We start from the raw sequence: 16,551 nt of genomic DNA on the forward strand, positions 1-16,551 counted from the left end.
GGTCTCATACAATTCAAATTGTCCCGAATTTGAAAGTGGACCGTCTGACTGCAGCAAATATTAGGTTTTAGCTTTTAGCTGTATCAAACTTTTTTGGACAAACAAAAACCATGGTTGTTCCCTCGGACCTTTTATAGTTTTTGTGGCACAACTGAATTTGTGATTTTGCGCAGTTGACTTGTTGTAAATATTTATTACATTGTATTGATCTGAGTCTCAAATAAATTATTTGGAAAAAATAGTTACACACGCGGTGCGGCGCTGGTACTACCTACGAAACCTCGGGCCGCGTTAAACAGCCAAAACTACAAGAAACGCACACGCTATTACAATACAATCCTTTTGATGGTGTTGTTCTTTTGTTAATAACAAAAGCTAAGCGTAACCATAACTTACGGACTACATCCGCGAAGCGTCAATCTACAAACATGTCTATCGCCGAATTAGCTTGCTCATGTAAGTTTTTCTTTCACGCCCTGCTTTTCTTGTGATCTTCTAGCTACCTTAGTAGTTCGCTCGCCTAAACTCGGTTTACTTTTGTCGAGAATGCATCGCATGCGTGTTCGTGATGTTCTTCAAGTTGAATCTGCCTGGCTACAATAAAGACTTATCGAACGTACAAGGGAACATGTATTTACATTATCACATTTCCTGTATTTTATCTTGCCTTAATAGACGCCGCTCTCATCCTTCACGATGATGATGCTGAGATCAGCACCGAGAACATCGAGAAGATCGTTTCCGCCGCTGGCGTAAAGATCGACAGTTACTGGTACGGTCTTTTCTCAAAGGCTCTAAGTGGCTCTGATGTCAACCAGCTTCTATCAGCTGTAGGAAGTGCGTCTGCTGGCCCTGCCGCTGGTGCCGCACCTGCTTCTGGTGATGCCCCTGCTGCCGCAGAGAAGGCTGCCGAGCCCGAGCCTGAGGAAGAATCCGAAGAGGAGGACATGGGTTTCGGTATGTATTTGAATGTGTTGACAAAATACCTTACTTTGGCACGCTGTCGTTCTCGATTGCGTTTTATGGACTCCCACAAAAAGTGATGCATGCACAAGTAGAAAATGATGAGACAAATTTCACAGTTTGCCTTAACCCAATGGTGTGTTATGATGATAAACCTCTGACAACCTGATTTTACTTTTGATTGTGTGTTTTGTGTATCAACTTGTATGCTTCAAAGTATGTTGTAGTAACTAATAAGATCTATCCGTCTGTTTTTCTCTTCACAGGACTTTTCGATTAAGTTTTGTTGATTCAAAATATTAAATAAAGAACCGGACTTGTATAGTTTTAGGACTAGCTTCGTATCAAACCGGCTGCACAGTTCTTTGGTTTTGTTAAGACAAGGATATTAGAAAAAATTGCATGTATGTTGTAGTTCTAGCCATTCCTGAAATATCATTGTGTGTGCCGGATTTTGGATGCGAGTTAGAGCTGGTTGGATGCGTCTACTCGTCCGACAATGGATTCGTTGGCTGTTACTGCTTTTCTTATTGGTAAGTGAGTTTAACCCTCGAATGATTAATAATGTGTACTGTGCGAATAGGAATGATGTCTTCTTTCCCCGTCCTACGCCAATGACGAGAATACTATTGATACTTGTATCAAGCCAATTTCTTGACTGACCGCTATTTGCCTGATTGTTAAATGTTTAAAATCCGAATAAATATATGTTGAGTATATTCTCATATCTTTACCCGATTGTCCTTGTGCAGTTCCTGGTGCATACTGATTATCGAACGATCAGAGCTGCTGCCGAGGATATATATATAACCCTGGTAAGTTTGATCTATTATATCTTCAAATTGGTTAAATGGCAGTGATTAAACTTTTCCTATTCGCAGTTTTCACCAGAGAGTACAACTCGTTGATGGTTTGCAGACCTTCCTTGGATGTCTGAGCCTTAAAAATTAAATACATTATTCTATCTGTTTTGAAAATTTGTCTCATAAATGTATTGTTATTTCGCAGGTTCACCGTATTGACTATGCTGTCGGCTTATTGGCTCGGAAAAGGTGTGTGGTCAAATATGTACCAAGAAGCAGTTATATGTTCAATTGATGTCTTCTTTCCCCGTCCTACGCCAATGACGAGAATACTATTGATACTTGTATCAAGCCAATTTCTTTTCTGATGAACCTCCCTTTGTTTGTTCTTCGTTTTGGATTTTTGTTCTTGTATTAATTTTCTATTCTTTTACATTTCAGGTTTTACTATGAAGAATTGCTGCTATAAATGAAGATTTTCTTTGGCCCTCAATCTGTGGATTAAAAGGTATGTATCTGCAGTCGTTTCATCTTGCCTAATATTTAAGACAGTGATTAAACTTTTCCTATTCGCAGTTTTCACCAGAGAGTACAACTCGTTGATGGTTTGCAGACCTTCCTTGGATGTCTGAGTCTTACCTCTCGATCTGATTTTTTTTCCATCTATCATACCAATCTAATATCTCCTGTTTGATTGATATTTAGGTATATTTGATATGAAGATTGGGTCTCTACTGTCCACCAAAACGAGACCTTTGTAGAGCTTAATGAGAAGTATGCATTGTTCTGTTATTGTGTTGATCTTTTAAATAAATAAGATGCAAAAAAAACTGATGAATAAGAGCTGTTGTAAATAACTAGATCAGGAATGGCTTATGTAGTGCAAGTCATTTTGCTTGATTGTCCTTGAAAGTATGAATATCTCTATCTCTTCAATTGTTTTGTAACTACTATTTCGTGCAACTTTTTGAAGCATTTTATTTCAGTTGTATTGTGCTCTGAAATGTGGACCTTGTTTTCGATTCTATTGATAGTGGGAACATAGCGTTAGTCTCGTACTAACAAATACTGGATGTGCATATCTAGTCTTATTAGCCTCCCTGCACAGGTAAATCTGTTTGTATTTATGTGTGTATGTATGTCTATACATGGTATTAATATATACAAGTGTTAATTTGTATAAATATTTAATATTAAACGCACACGTATGTGTAATAAAACAATATATATTTTCGTATCACATACAAATGTATTCATAAATATACGCATGGAATAAGAATTACAAACGAATGTTTTTGTGTCTATATATATGAATTAGCGCACACAATTTACATTTTTGTATATGTATTCTACAACTCCCCACTTGTGCTGTCAAGTAATCGAAATCAAGCTACTCGTAAAGGACTGGTGAGCAATGAGCCTTGTTCTGATAGTTATGCAAACAGAAATAAAGTGTGTTAGTTTCCATATTTGCAAGATTTGAACTTGATGATATTGATTGCAGACCTGTCTGAGTCTTATTATAGACAATTGAGATGATTGTCTCAAAAATTATGTTGTTATTCTCCAAATTTGTTTCTTGTTATGCCTTCCATAGTCACGCTTGAAGAGTTAGGCCCTGGGGTGTTTCTAGAAGCATAGGACTTAATATGAAGTATGCGATGTCGTACAATGGCCCAGTATTGCTATGTCATTGTTATGATACTATTTCAAAGCGATGTTGTATTTACGCAGTTTCAAGACATTGTATTCTGCATCAATCTATGGGGGCTGTGCCTTGATGTGTGTTTCGGCGGAAAATGTAAGCAAGTAACGATTCACACTAACCTTGAAAGACGCCTGTTCTGATATCGTATTTTGATTAAGAACTGTTTCTCGATATTGTCTATCGCACGAGGATTTAGCAACTCTGACGTACAACACCTGAAAGTACGATTAGCTCGAGGCTTAAGGTGTGAACCATAATCAGTTCATGTTGACACATTCTAGTCTTAAGTATTTTCTTTATTCCATCTGACTCATGAGTGAAAAACAGTGTAGCAAATTGTAAAGTTGGTGTCCTTCCAATTCGACAGTCCGTGACACGAGAGTACCTCGTTCCCACCCGAACCAAGTTGTGTATTGCCATCGAAGTTCCGAGTATTCGAACTGTAGTTATTAGCATTTGTATACCTCAACGTATATACAGACTACATCAGGAATCTCGTATTTTATAACACATTCATTCGTTGCTTCTATCCTTCATGTGGCTAACTCAGTGCAAAGGAACAAGTGCGCGTTGAGTTTTGGAGATTTTTAAAAATATAATATTCGTCTGGGTTGACAGGTTGTTTACGGACCGTGCTCCCATAAGCTGCTTAGGCTTAGGCTTATAGCGATTTAGTGACTTGAAAGAGTACATTTACAAACTACCACTGAATATATAAATCGAATTGATATTTATACATATATTTTAGCTCGGTATATGGCATATATATATATATGTTAACTTTTTTTTAATACTAACCAATAAGACCATTGCATATTTCTTCGGGTGGTTTTTTTGTTTGTTTTTAGAAAAAACGAAAAGGAAAAAAACAATACAATACGTACGTACTGTCCTCTCCAGTCTCACAGTTCTCACTGCTCAGTACCCAAATATTATAATTTGCACCCACATCAAAAATACAGGACCGCCTCAAAGAGAGTAAACGTTAAACGTAATATGGTCAGCCCTGTCATCATGTGGGCGCTTTCAACGAGAGGTACCATATGCCGACAATCTTCGTCACACTTTGAACTTCGAACACAAATATTTTGTATTTCGATTTGTTTGTTTCAAAAAATAACAAAAATACGAAAGTGCCGCGAAAAACCCCACGCTCTCCGTTACCGTTTTCAATTTTTGGCATTTTCAGAAAACGGAAAACAATGAAAGCGAAACGCGGTTGACAATAAATTTTTAACTCTCTCTCATAGCCTCCTTAAAAAACATCTCTCTCGTATATATCTAAATACTACTCAGCATTCAGAGCTAAATAGTAAATACAGGCACTTGTCGTGTATGAACGAAGTGGATGCACAAGTGGCGTGGAGTTACACTGTAGTTGAAGCACAGCTGCAAGTGTATTCGACATAGTCTCTGGAATATCTTTAGGTTCAGTGTGCTATCTTTCGTGTATAACGGTACATATAATATACCGACACTTCTAGATGCACAATTTCATGCACACTATACAACATACGCGCGTATACACACATACATACAAACGTTAAACACCCAAGAAAACACCAGCAATGTCTAGGGATTTTTCTAGTGGGCTACGTGGCCCGCCCCCTATTGCCGGTGGTCTAGCAGGGGGACCTCCAGGCTTTGGAGGGGGTCCCTTTCGGGGGCCTCCACCAGGCCCACCCCCTGGATTCAATGCTGCTAACCCATCTAATCCGATAAATGACCCCATGAATAACATGAATAATGGCACTATTAGACCGAATAGCAATGGGATTAGATCCACCATGTTTACTTCCGGTCCTCCCGGTGTAGGTGGGGGGGGGGCAGGTGTCAACAATACATCGCCTAGCGTTAGTAGTGGAGCGCCCGGTGTCCCAGCAGTAACGTCTGCGAGTATGGGACCACCCCCTCGCGCGGAAGAAAAGCCTTTGTGGACACCACACACTACGCCAGGTTAGAGACTATTTAGTCTTTAGATAGGATGAGTGTGGTTTGATATGTGTATGTTATAAGTTTTGGTAATTGCTCGTGGCCATGTGTGCAATAAGTTGCGTGTATGTGGCAATCGTGTTTGAACTACACTAGTGTATTGAAGAGCAATCCAAATTAGAGGTATGTGACATATAGTGCTCATGTTGACACAAACAGATGGTGTTGAATCTTACATTGATATATATAAATATATGTGTGTGTCCGTGTCTGTGTTTGTGTCTATGTGTCTATGTGTGTGTAAGTGTGCTTGAGTGTGTCTGTGTATACGCATCAATATTTTTATATTGAAATTGAAATTTGTGTATATGTATATATACTCACTCGCACACAGACACATACTATATATATATATATATATATATATGTGTGTGTGTAACTGTATGTTTATATATATGTGCGTGTATGTGTTCATACTGTTTGTGCGTGTGCGTTTGTGTGTATCGATCGATTATATATATATATGTGTGTGTGTGTGTGAGAGAGAGAGAGAGAGTATATATATATATATATATATATATTGTCTGTGTGTGTGTCTACGTGTATCTTTGTGTGTATATGTGTGTGCGTTATGTGCGTGCGTGTGCGTGTCTTTGTGTGTGTGTAAGTTTGTGTGCATTATGTATGCGTGTGTGCGTTATTGTATGTAATATTTTGTATATATATATGTGTGTGTGTGTGTACTGTACTGAAGTAGATATATTACCTTCTTTGCTTATATTCGCTCAGATGTACCGTATTACAGGGACCTTGAATGCTTTCGAAATGTCATACATTGAATGTCGTTGCTCATGCGGCATCTAAGCAACAGACACAATTGATCGTGTGTCTTTAGGTACAGATACACACACTTTCATCATTCGTTCGTAGTTAGGCTCGTTGTGCGACTCGACACTTGAGTCCGACTACTTATGTTGTCCTATTCTTTCGTACTCCTATCTTGTATTCCTAACCTTATTCACCTCATCTGCAGATGTGTGTATTTTCCCTTATCCGGGCTTAACACCAGACTATAAGATACGTTAAATAAGCTGGCGTCTTCCACGATTTAGATATTTACAGTAATACCAAAGCCGTGCCCCTGAGGGTGTACTCTTATGGTATATACTAACCTTCCACCGATCATATACACCTATGCCTTTTCAGCCGGAAAAACATACTACTACAACAATATAACCAAGCAATCGTCGTGGGATAAACCCGAAGAGATGATGACGGCCGAGGAAAAGCTTCTGGCACAGTCCGTGTGGAAGGAATTTAAGGCAGAGAATAAGAAAACGTACTACTACAACAAGGTGACCAAAGAATCCGTTTGGAACGAGCCCACTGAGCTCATCGAACTTAAACGGAAGGCTAAGGCAAGTCTGGCGACCAACGGCACAGGTATATCAATACATGTAGTACAAGAAATGTATATAAGAGAGTATGCTTGTAGTAATGTCTGACTAGCAATGCACTCGCATGTGTATAGTGATTGATGTTTAAGAGTATGTCTAGCAATATTATCTGTCTAATAATCTATTGTGTCTGTCTATTGCAATATCTGTAGTGCAACCCTGTATATATTTAAGAGTATGTATATGTATGTAGTACAAGGGAAGCTTGTTTAAGAGCCTGTATATGTTTGTAATACAAGCGATGCATTTTAAGATACGCCCGTATGTCTCTCTATTTTACTATAACCTTGGCAGCAGAGGAAGGTCCTCCTGGCATCGAAAATGTAAATGCCACAGATAGTAAACCGGTAGATGTCAAGCCTACTACCCCTGCACCTGGTTTCATCCATCCGTCTCGAGCTCATTTGTTCGGCGGTAGTATGAGTCCTGCTATGCACGCTTCTCCTGTGGTTCCCTCGCCTGTGAAAGCTCAGATAAAGCTCGAACCCGCGGTCAAACTCTCGGGTATGTATTCTTGTGTAATTTTGTATGCGTACTACCCTGGTTTATTGTGGATAGTTTTTTCTAAAGACAATACGTTGCTATGTAAGTGTACACTCGTCTTGAGAGCGTTTGTTCGGCGGTGGCGTAAGCCTAGTGATATACGCTTCTTTCAGCACTATGGCATTGTATAAGTTGATCTAATAGCGTAGAAGCAACTGTGCATCAGTATGACTCATTGACAGTGTAAATAAAGCTAGAACCCGCTGTCAAACTCTCGGGTTATTATCTTACGAGTTTGGATGATTGTTGGGTTATATGTAATATCCGGTTTGGAATGTATGTTCATATACATGTAGTCGAATCATTTGATTCATACCAGCATACCGTACTACCTCTACCACACAGCGCCATCCTATGCGGCAGTGCAGCCGGAGATGGACACTCCCAGCGTCACCACAACCGAGCCAAAAGTGGAGCCTCAACCCACACCCAAACCCGAAGTGATTATACCTACCCCTAATGCGGATGGATTCCTGTATAATACGAAAGAAGAGGCTAAGAATGCGCTGAAAGGGCTGTTTGCCGAGTACAATATTGGCTCTACGGGACATAGTTTCGACCAGGCGTCCAAGCTGGTCCAGCACGATGTGCGCTGGGGAGCGTTGAAGACACTCAGCGAAAAGAAGCAATGTATGTGTGTATGTATGCCGAAGGGATTTTGCCACTCTAACGGGACTGCATGAAAATGTGACCCATATATGTATATTTATATATATATATATATATTTATATAATTATATATATATTGTATTTTTCAAATGTATGTGTGTGTGTATCTCATTTTTGTGGCAGTGTACCATACATATGTCCGAGCATCTATCTCGGTTTCTTGTTATTATATCCTCCATTCCCATTATGATGTTGTAACGGAGTGTCTGTTCTCGTATCTTGCAATGCTTTCTCTTATCTTTCCTGTGTTGAACCTACTCAGGTTATAATTTATTATCGAATTCCTTATTATCCATATTACGACGGCATGAAGATTATGTTCTTATATCCTTCTGTGCTTTCTACTATGCCCCCGATGTTGCACGTATCAGGCTATAACGAGTACAGATTACAACGGGCTAAGGAGGAGAAGGAGGAAGACATACAGGCCGAGAGAGACGCAAGGGACAGCCTGCGGAGGGTACGTATTCGTAGATAAGCATAATGATTCATAAAAATCATACATTTATGTACAATACACATGTGTGTATGTATGTATGTTACCCTATCTGTATACCAATGATATATCATCACATACGGGTGTATCATGCTTGCGTCGACGCAAACGCGATCTGTCACCTTGTGAAACCGAAGTCTTATCTGGAAGCTGGAGCTATAAGTGCCTCTCCGAACGCTGATCATGAATACTTCACTCTTGCTTGCCCCGGTCGAAAATAAAAATAGGACTGAGTGGGTTGTAGGTACAATAATTTCAGAAGCTTTACTCGACTTCGATATCGATAAGACATGCGTTGTATGCAGTTTTTATATGTATAAATATATGTGTGTGTATGTATAATTGTATTTATATGTGTATGTATGTATGCAAGTGTTTGTGTATTTGTGTATGTATGTACATCATGTACATATATATCTATATTTCGTTACATATACATTAAAATGGAATTGTGCTGGTATCGATTCTGCAGACAATCGAGGAGCATCCGGATATCAAACCGTATATGAAGTGGCGTCAAGTGGAAGACCTTCTGCAGGAGTCAAAGGGCTTCAATCGGTTATCTATGAGAGCTGCTATGGACATTTTTGAATCCATCCAGAGGGACCGGCTCACTGAAGAGAAGGTGTGCATCTAGTATTCACATATAGTGGTATATATATATATATACGTGTGTGTGTGTGTATTTAAATCTCTTTCTATCGTTTTATGTCCCATGTCTCTGGCGATATTGTACCCAATCGTGGTCTACGTCCGTACTATGTCACTATCCTCCAGCTCAATTTCTCTACATATTTGACCCCAACAGAATGTCAAGAAGGAGAGCCTCCGCGCCTTCACGAAGAAATACCGGGAGGTACTAGAGTCGCAACCCTTGACTGTGATCACTACGTGGGAAATGGTAGGTCTCGTATCCCGTATTATTTTTGTCCGTTGTGGTACGTACGCAGTGAGTATGTTTGTTCATGTCTGATCCGAGATGAACTCCAAATATTATGTGGGAATTGATAGGTCTGATATCCCGCATTTATTCCAGTGCTTTTTAAATAGTAGTCGTGCTTGTTCGCACACGACCCTGAATACTAGATGGGATTTTTTTAGCGGGGCTCTGCTGCCCGTCTTCCCCATAGCCTCTTTTATTTTCTTTTTGAAAGCGGTCATTAATCGCTATATTTTGGAATATGTACATTTTCGTATGCATACTCTACACACATATATATATATATATATTATTTCGCCTGTTAAGTATAAATGTGGAATTAATGTCACTACATCCCCGAATTATATACAATGTTCGCAGGCGCGCGAGTTGGTCGATCGGGAGCTAGAAACCCGCAAAACACTCGGCCTGGATGAGAAAGATGCAGATTCCGAATCGAACGTGGACCAAAATCTGGACGAGGAGGCATTGGCAGAAAAGGAAAAGCACAGAATTATACGAGAAGATGCTGAACAATTACTCGAGTTATTGCAAATACCTGAGTATCGGATCGCCGCGATAAGACAGTTCGAGTTGGGGATACTTGAAAGGTGTGTATGTGTTAGGATTTCCTCCCAAATGTCGTATTGAGGCGTGCCTTCTGGTCTGCTATCGTCGTGTGGACGATATTTTGAGAGATGTGTATTGATGCGATGTGTTTGTATAGATATATATTTCTGCATAAACGTGATGTTTAAAAGTTGCCCATTGTTGTTATGTGATTTAGTATAGTGTCTATTCATGAGTTAGTATAGTCTATCCATGTGATTTAGTATAGTGTCTATTTATGGGAGTTAGTATAGTCTGTTCATGTGATTTAGTATATTGTTTATTGTGATTCAGTGTGTTATGGTCGTCGCGATTTTAACACCTGAGTGAGCAGAGTGTGGTGATGTGTCGTGCGGTGTACGACCATCACTGTGTGATTGTATTTCATTTATCGAAACGTTGTGTAACCTCTGCGTTTACAATCATATTCTGTTCAATTGTTCACATCAATCAACAACAGCAAATGCTCGAAGATTCTTATTCATTTCTACGTATATATGAGTTTTTTAGAGTTTCGATTATTTACCTACCTCCATTCTGCGCATTTTTTTATACAGAGAAAAAGAAGCAGAGGCTGAACGACGCAGAGCACGTGAACTGCGGAAGCGAAAAGAACGCCGTGCCCGAGAGGCTTACGTGTTGTTGCTGAAAGAGCTTCACGCTACAGGTATATATTATTTTATTTATATATTGTTATATCATTATATCGTCATATATATATATATGTGTGTGTGTGTGTGTGTATTTAAAATGGTCGGATGTCCTGTGCTTTGTCTCCATTTGATGAATACGACATGCACAACATCAGTTTGTGTGGCATGTGGCGTTGTCTGCTCTGTGTAGTATGGCCTGGTGTGTCAGGTGTAGTTGCTTATGACAAGGGAACATAAATGTATAGCTATTTACTCGTGTAAGTCGTGCATCAATGTGTATGGTTTACATCGTTTCGCTACTAAAAATAGATAGTCGCTGCGACGCTTTCAAGGACAATCCCTCACTATTTTTGTCTCCTCGCGCACTCAAAATATGTCAAACGATACAACTGTCGAATTGCCTTTGTAATAGTCAGACATATGCTCAACAATTCGACTTTTTATGTATCAAAAGCTTCACATTCATTCTTTGGGAACGCTCGAAAAGTCTGTGGTACCATGGCCGCCACATTCAACTCCTTTTCGATAAAGTCAGTTGTTTACGTAACAATCTCTCTATATCTCCCTCTCCCACTCCCTCTCACACATACACATGCATGCATACATACATACATACATACATACATACTCACTCACTCTTTTCTACGTACCTATCGCAGGCTCAATCCATGCGTTGAGCACATGGAAGGAATCCTTGATTCTGATTGGTCCTCAGCCCGCGTTCAACGCCATGCTCGATACGTCGGGTGTGACTGCGATTGAAATATTCAAGCTGTATATAGTTGATCTGTATGAGAAGCTGACAACGGACATGAGCACGATAGGGTATGTTTTTACACATTAGTATAGTGTTGTGTAGTGTAATATATTGTAGTGTAGTGCAGTGTGGTGTAGTGTACCCTGATGTGACGTGAGAGTCGTATCACACTTGCGATTGAGATATCCAGAATGCATGTGAATGGATCTATCTGAGAAACTGCGTATCGGCACACTACAATTGTATAAGGTATTACCCTATCTGAGAGTGACTCGAGTTCAAACTGCGATTGAGCCCAGCTATCTACTTATAGTAAATGTGTATGAGATTGTTCGATTTCGATGGTATGTGCTCAGAAATAGCGATTTATAGATTATTATTCGACTGATTAGATATACTAGCATAGAAGCGACCCCATCCCAACTCCAACTGAGATTGGCTTGTTATTTGACACAATACGCCCAAAAGCTCCAGTTGCCAAAGCTGGGGAGCAATATACATATGGAAGCTGTACGAGTTTTCATGTGTACAACGCTCCCTTGTGTACCTTAGCTGATGCTTGGGAATTACCTACACTCTTTGCAGAATGATACTGAAAGGTATATCGTTCGAAATGAGAGGGAACACATCGCTCGACGAGTTCAAACAAATCTTGGCTGGGGATGCCCGAGCTCAAGTCATAACACCCGTAAATATTGAGCTGACGTATCAAAAGGTAAGTATTCAGTAATGACTATATATGTATATATACATATATATATGTGTGTGCGTGTGTGCGTGCTTCTGATCTTTTCGCATGTGTGCAGCAAATTTAAGATGCGTACTTGACCGAGACAAATTTAGTATTCGACCTTGAAATTTAACTATATGGATGGTTATATCTTATATTGATGCACAATTGTATAGAGGATCACGTTTATTTGCTGTAGTGAATTTATATCTGTGATCTACTTACCTTCATATTTGTACTAGAAAGTGTTTTGGCTGACTGTATGTATATACATTTTGAATGCACTTCAAGCACGTATGCATGCACGTCTACCCGTGCATTAAGGGCAAGTGATGACTGACAATTACCAACAAGATGCTGTAGCTAATAACCATTGATTTCTACACGCGGTTTATTAAGAAAGCATGTTTTTTTAAGACTGGTGTATATATAGAAATGTATATGTGGGTGTGGGCTCACACGTCTATTTTAAATGGCAACTTGTTAACATTTCATTTCTACGTTTGTAGCTTATCGAGAAGGCTTTGGTGAGGGAATCGGAAGAGAGGAAGGAGGCAGAAAAGGAGCTGAAACGGAAAATGCGATCATTTGCTAAAGATCTGAGATCGCTCGATCCGCTAATTGCTTTGACAGATACTTGGGATACGGTAAGGCTTCTCTCGCGCCGAACAGATACTTACATGCTGGATGGAAGTTATGGCTTGTGGTGTTTATATATTTTATATACATATCTAGTTTATGTCTATTGATTGTATATTGGCGGTTTTGGTGCTGATATAACTGCCGACAATATATGTGTTGGTCGGACATTGGCACTGATTGTGCTCAAATGCCTTTGCAATATGCATGTTGATGGGAGATTAGCGTGTACTCTGTCTGTATAGATGCGTGTATTGTGTTGATTGGATGGTTGCTAGTGTTTATCGAGCTGATATATCTGCTTAGTGTGTATGTTGCTCGGATGATCGCCCTGATTGTGCTTAAATACTGCCTTGCAGTATGTCTACTGAAGATCCACCAACACATATTACGATTTGACTATACCTTCAGTGTGTAGCTCGAAGGAATGTGTGTGCTTGTTGTTTTCAAACAATTTTAACACAGTATATAAGTTGGATGGATTTCGATTGCTGATTGTACTTTTAGCGTACCTGCAGTGTGTGCTACTCAAAAACATTAAGACCGGGTATTATGCAAGAAACCCCGATTGCCAACGTAATATCTGATGCTTGTTTGTGCTCAATGTACTCAGAATTTCAGTATAATTTACTAAACAATTATCTGTACTTGGTGCGCTTTGCTGATATTCCACAAAATACATACTGAATCAAATTTAGCGCCAATTACCTCTCACTCAGTATATAGTACAATCATCGCATTAAACCAATCACGTTCAGGCACATAGTTAGATAGAATTACGCATCTACATTCATACGTGAATATATATCATGCACATATTCAGACCGGCACACACTCTTATATATTCATTTGTACTCGCATACATTCTCGCCTATATAGATCCGGCCACGTGTCGAGGGCATGTTCCACTTCAAGAATATCGACCTAGACAGCCACCGCGAGGATGTATTCAACGAAGTGCTCACAGAGCTCAAAAGCAATCCCGCTAAGCATGAGCGAGAAGAAGGCGAAGCTTCCAGTGGAGATGAGGGAGAGTACACCGTATCTTCGAAGGATAAGAGCTCGCATGGGCGGTCACGAAAGTCTACTAAGAGCAAGTATGAATCGTCTAGCAAGTCGAAGTCGAAGTCGAAGTCCAGTCGGCGTAGCAGGAGCCGATCGCGGAATAGTCGCAGCAGGTAGGGCTTATATTTATTTATTTATATATATGTTTTTGTGTGTGTGTGTGTGTGCCACAACTCATTCGCATTCAGAATCAGAAGCAGGACGCGCAGTGCGTTAGAGAGTGTGTCACGTTACCGCAGTCGCCGTCGCTGGCATAGCTCTAACACTAAGATACGTTCTAAACTTATGAATATATATATAAATATATATGCGCATAGTCGTATTTATCTATCTAGATAATATATACTTGTGATAAATTCTGCACTCTATCACTATTCTAAGATTGACTGTTTTTGCATGCATTTTCCTACTTAAGTACATAGAGAGATTGCATAATTTATGTGTGTGCCTACTCGGGTAACTTATAAATAAGAGGAGGGCGTGCTATGTTTCGAGGAGTGTATCACGCAGTCGCAGTCGTGGGCGTAGCCTCTTCACTTGAATATAGTATTGTAATCAGTATGCACACTTGTATATATCTAGGAGCCGGCGCAGGACACGCTGTGTGTCGAGGATGTGCGTCGCACAGTCGCCGTCGCAATCACTTTTGCAGTCCTAGGCATAATTACAGGCGTAGCACTATCACCTATCCAAATGCACTTTCGATACATTCTACAACTTTGGCTGTATTATATGTATAGTGGCCGTGTGCTATATAGTGTGTATTCACGGTGTGTGTTTTCTCGTATTCCTCATACATAGGAGCCGGAGCAGAACGCGCAGTGTGTCGAGGAGTGTATCGCGCAGCCGTAGTCGAAGTCGCAGCCGTGGGCGTAGGACGTACAGCTCAGATGAAGAAGAGGAAAAGAGCGGCAGACACCGGCACTCGTCCAGGCGACATAAGAGCAGTCATGACGATAGAAAGAGGTGTGTGTTAATATATACGATGCATACCCTCCAATTGTACACTTGCATTTATGTGTAGATAAGTGATGTTTGTGTTGAATATCGAAACTTAGACATGAAGTTATTGGTGTGGGAGGTAGCACTTTAGGTTTGTACACAAGTAAGGATGGGCAGAGTAATAGACAACGTCACTCATTTAAGCGATATCAAAGCAAACATTGCGATCGATAGAATGGGGGGTCTACATGTATTTGTACCTACTAAGCACATCAGCAAATTAATATTTTATATCAGATACAGTGCATTAATCCGCTGTGACATTTGGTCTCAAATATCGTCATTGATTTTCCGTTCTCGTTTGACATAGCAAATATTGACTTCTCAAATCCGCTTGAATGCATCAGGCTACGATAGTGTTTTGCAACTGTGGTATTTACTGGCAACGAATAGCATTTTATTCATATGCACTTTCTCATTTTAGATATCATCCATCCCACTGACTCACATGTCTGCTTTGATTCCTTTTGCTTATTTTAATCATCAGTAAACGATCGAGGAGGTATTCCAGTGACGAGGACGAGGACAGGCCAAAAGAGAGCTCTAGAAGTAAAAAGGTAGGCAAAGTCAGTTCACCTCCCCCCCCCCTTGGTTGTGTAGCAGAGTATCGATTGGAAGGTTTAAGTTTCTACTCATAGACGCGCGTATGTATGTTTGTAGCCGATATTAACGTGTGTGCTTTATGATACACTTATATATGTTGACACGTACATGCATTTTATTTACATATATATAAATATGTATATGTATGTGTGCGAGAGGTACTGCTGTTGCAGCGATTTTATTGTACGGCCACGTGTGCGTCTTGAGAGAGAATGATGTTTTCATAAGAATGCAAATCTGAATTGTGAGCCGTGAGACAATGTCGCAAGTGGCTCTACTCTCTTGTCGTCGACTTGCGTTTGGGTGCAATACATACTTCGATAATTGAACGCTTATTGTGATGCCTAAACCCTGATTGTCTCCTATGCTGTTGTTAATACTGTTTATCGAAGCAGGCGAAGAAGAGGTCGCGACGAGATTAGTAGATCCTCTGCACGATTTCAAATAACCGCGGATTGTAGGTTGGGCCTAAAAATAGAAGACCTGGGTCTAAAAATGGGACCACATGCAAATAAAGATACAATTATGCGTCTTAAGTACAGTCACCAATTGAATCGTGGATTAATCTGACTCCCTATTGCACACATTGTAAACATCACTAGTAGTATTCAATGTAGCACATAGGAATGGACGATTCTCATGTAAATGTTGGTGATGCTAGTAAGACAAAATCGGATGTTCACTGGGCTGGCCGATCCCCTATTAATCCAGGGATGGAAATTGTACCGACTGAACCATCAGATGTGTCTATCTGAGATATTCTCGGGCCTCTCAATTGTTTGAATTATAACGTTTAGCCCCGAGTATGAGCTATATATTAAACCTATGTACAAGGATTGTCTACCAGCTCGCCCCTATTGCAAGAAATTTTGACAAAAACAAACAGAAAACAAAAATCATTGAACGTTTAAAAACACTATCAATGATACTAAAAAGTGCTGAAAATCAATACATGCCCGTGGACATTTTTTCGGTAAACTAAAGGGACCGATAACCATGAAAG

General features: G+C 39.9%; 2 protein-coding genes across 3 annotated transcripts; both read left to right on the top strand.

The window, feature by feature from the left end:
• Positions 1 to 227: 227 nt before the first annotated feature.
• Positions 228 to 2,603, top strand: SARC_05468 (hypothetical protein). The gene is made up of 7 exons (XM_014300667.1): positions 228 to 456; positions 676 to 957; positions 1,230 to 1,496; positions 1,716 to 1,778; positions 1,972 to 2,015; positions 2,208 to 2,274; positions 2,472 to 2,603. Exons 1-3 carry the CDS (start codon positions 429 to 431, stop codon positions 1,241 to 1,243), a joined length of 324 nt encoding a protein of 107 aa, XP_014156142.1. The 5' UTR covers positions 228 to 428; the 3' UTR covers positions 1,244 to 1,496; positions 1,716 to 1,778; positions 1,972 to 2,015; positions 2,208 to 2,274; positions 2,472 to 2,603.
• Positions 2,604 to 4,793: 2,190 nt separating this feature from the next.
• Positions 4,794 to 16,208, top strand: SARC_05469. Of its 2 annotated transcripts, none has more exons than XM_014300669.1 (16): positions 4,794 to 5,430; positions 6,613 to 6,849; positions 7,158 to 7,367; positions 7,752 to 8,036; positions 8,447 to 8,535; positions 9,044 to 9,196; positions 9,380 to 9,472; positions 9,872 to 10,101; positions 10,657 to 10,766; positions 11,412 to 11,577; positions 12,095 to 12,224; positions 12,749 to 12,886; positions 13,758 to 14,056; positions 14,745 to 14,909; positions 15,433 to 15,502; positions 15,944 to 16,208. In XM_014300669.1, the coding sequence occupies exons 1-16, from the start codon at positions 5,043 to 5,045 to the stop codon at positions 15,968 to 15,970; spliced, it is 2,790 nt and encodes a 929-aa protein (XP_014156144.1). In that variant the 5' UTR covers positions 4,794 to 5,042; the 3' UTR covers positions 15,971 to 16,208. The 2 variants fall into 2 exon arrangements, with proteins under 2 accessions (XP_014156144.1, XP_014156143.1); XM_014300668.1 differs by having other exon boundaries at positions 7,161 to 7,367.
• The last annotated feature ends 343 nt before the right edge of the window (positions 16,209 to 16,551 follow it).

This window comes from Sphaeroforma arctica (genome assembly GCF_001186125.1).
Source record: "Sphaeroforma arctica JP610 unplaced genomic scaffold supercont1.350, whole genome shotgun sequence".
Lineage (NCBI taxonomy): Eukaryota > Ichthyosporea > Ichthyophonida > Sphaeroforma > Sphaeroforma arctica.

Coding starts and splice junctions, on each gene's coding strand:
- SARC_05469 (XM_014300669.1), top strand. CDS start 5,043: ATGTCTAGGGATTTTTCTAGTGGGCTACGTGGCCCGCCCCCTATTGCC. Junction 9,473..9,871: donor TGATCACTACGTGGGAAATG/GTAGGTCTCGTA, acceptor CAATGTTCGCAG/GCGCGCGAGTTGGTCGATCG. Junction 10,767..11,411: donor GAAAGAGCTTCACGCTACAG/GTATATATTATT, acceptor TACCTATCGCAG/GCTCAATCCATGCGTTGAGC.
- SARC_05468 (XM_014300667.1), top strand. CDS start 429: ATGTCTATCGCCGAATTAGCTTGCTCAT. Junction 457..675: donor CGCCGAATTAGCTTGCTCAT/GTAAGTTTTTCT, acceptor TTGCCTTAATAG/ACGCCGCTCTCATCCTTCAC.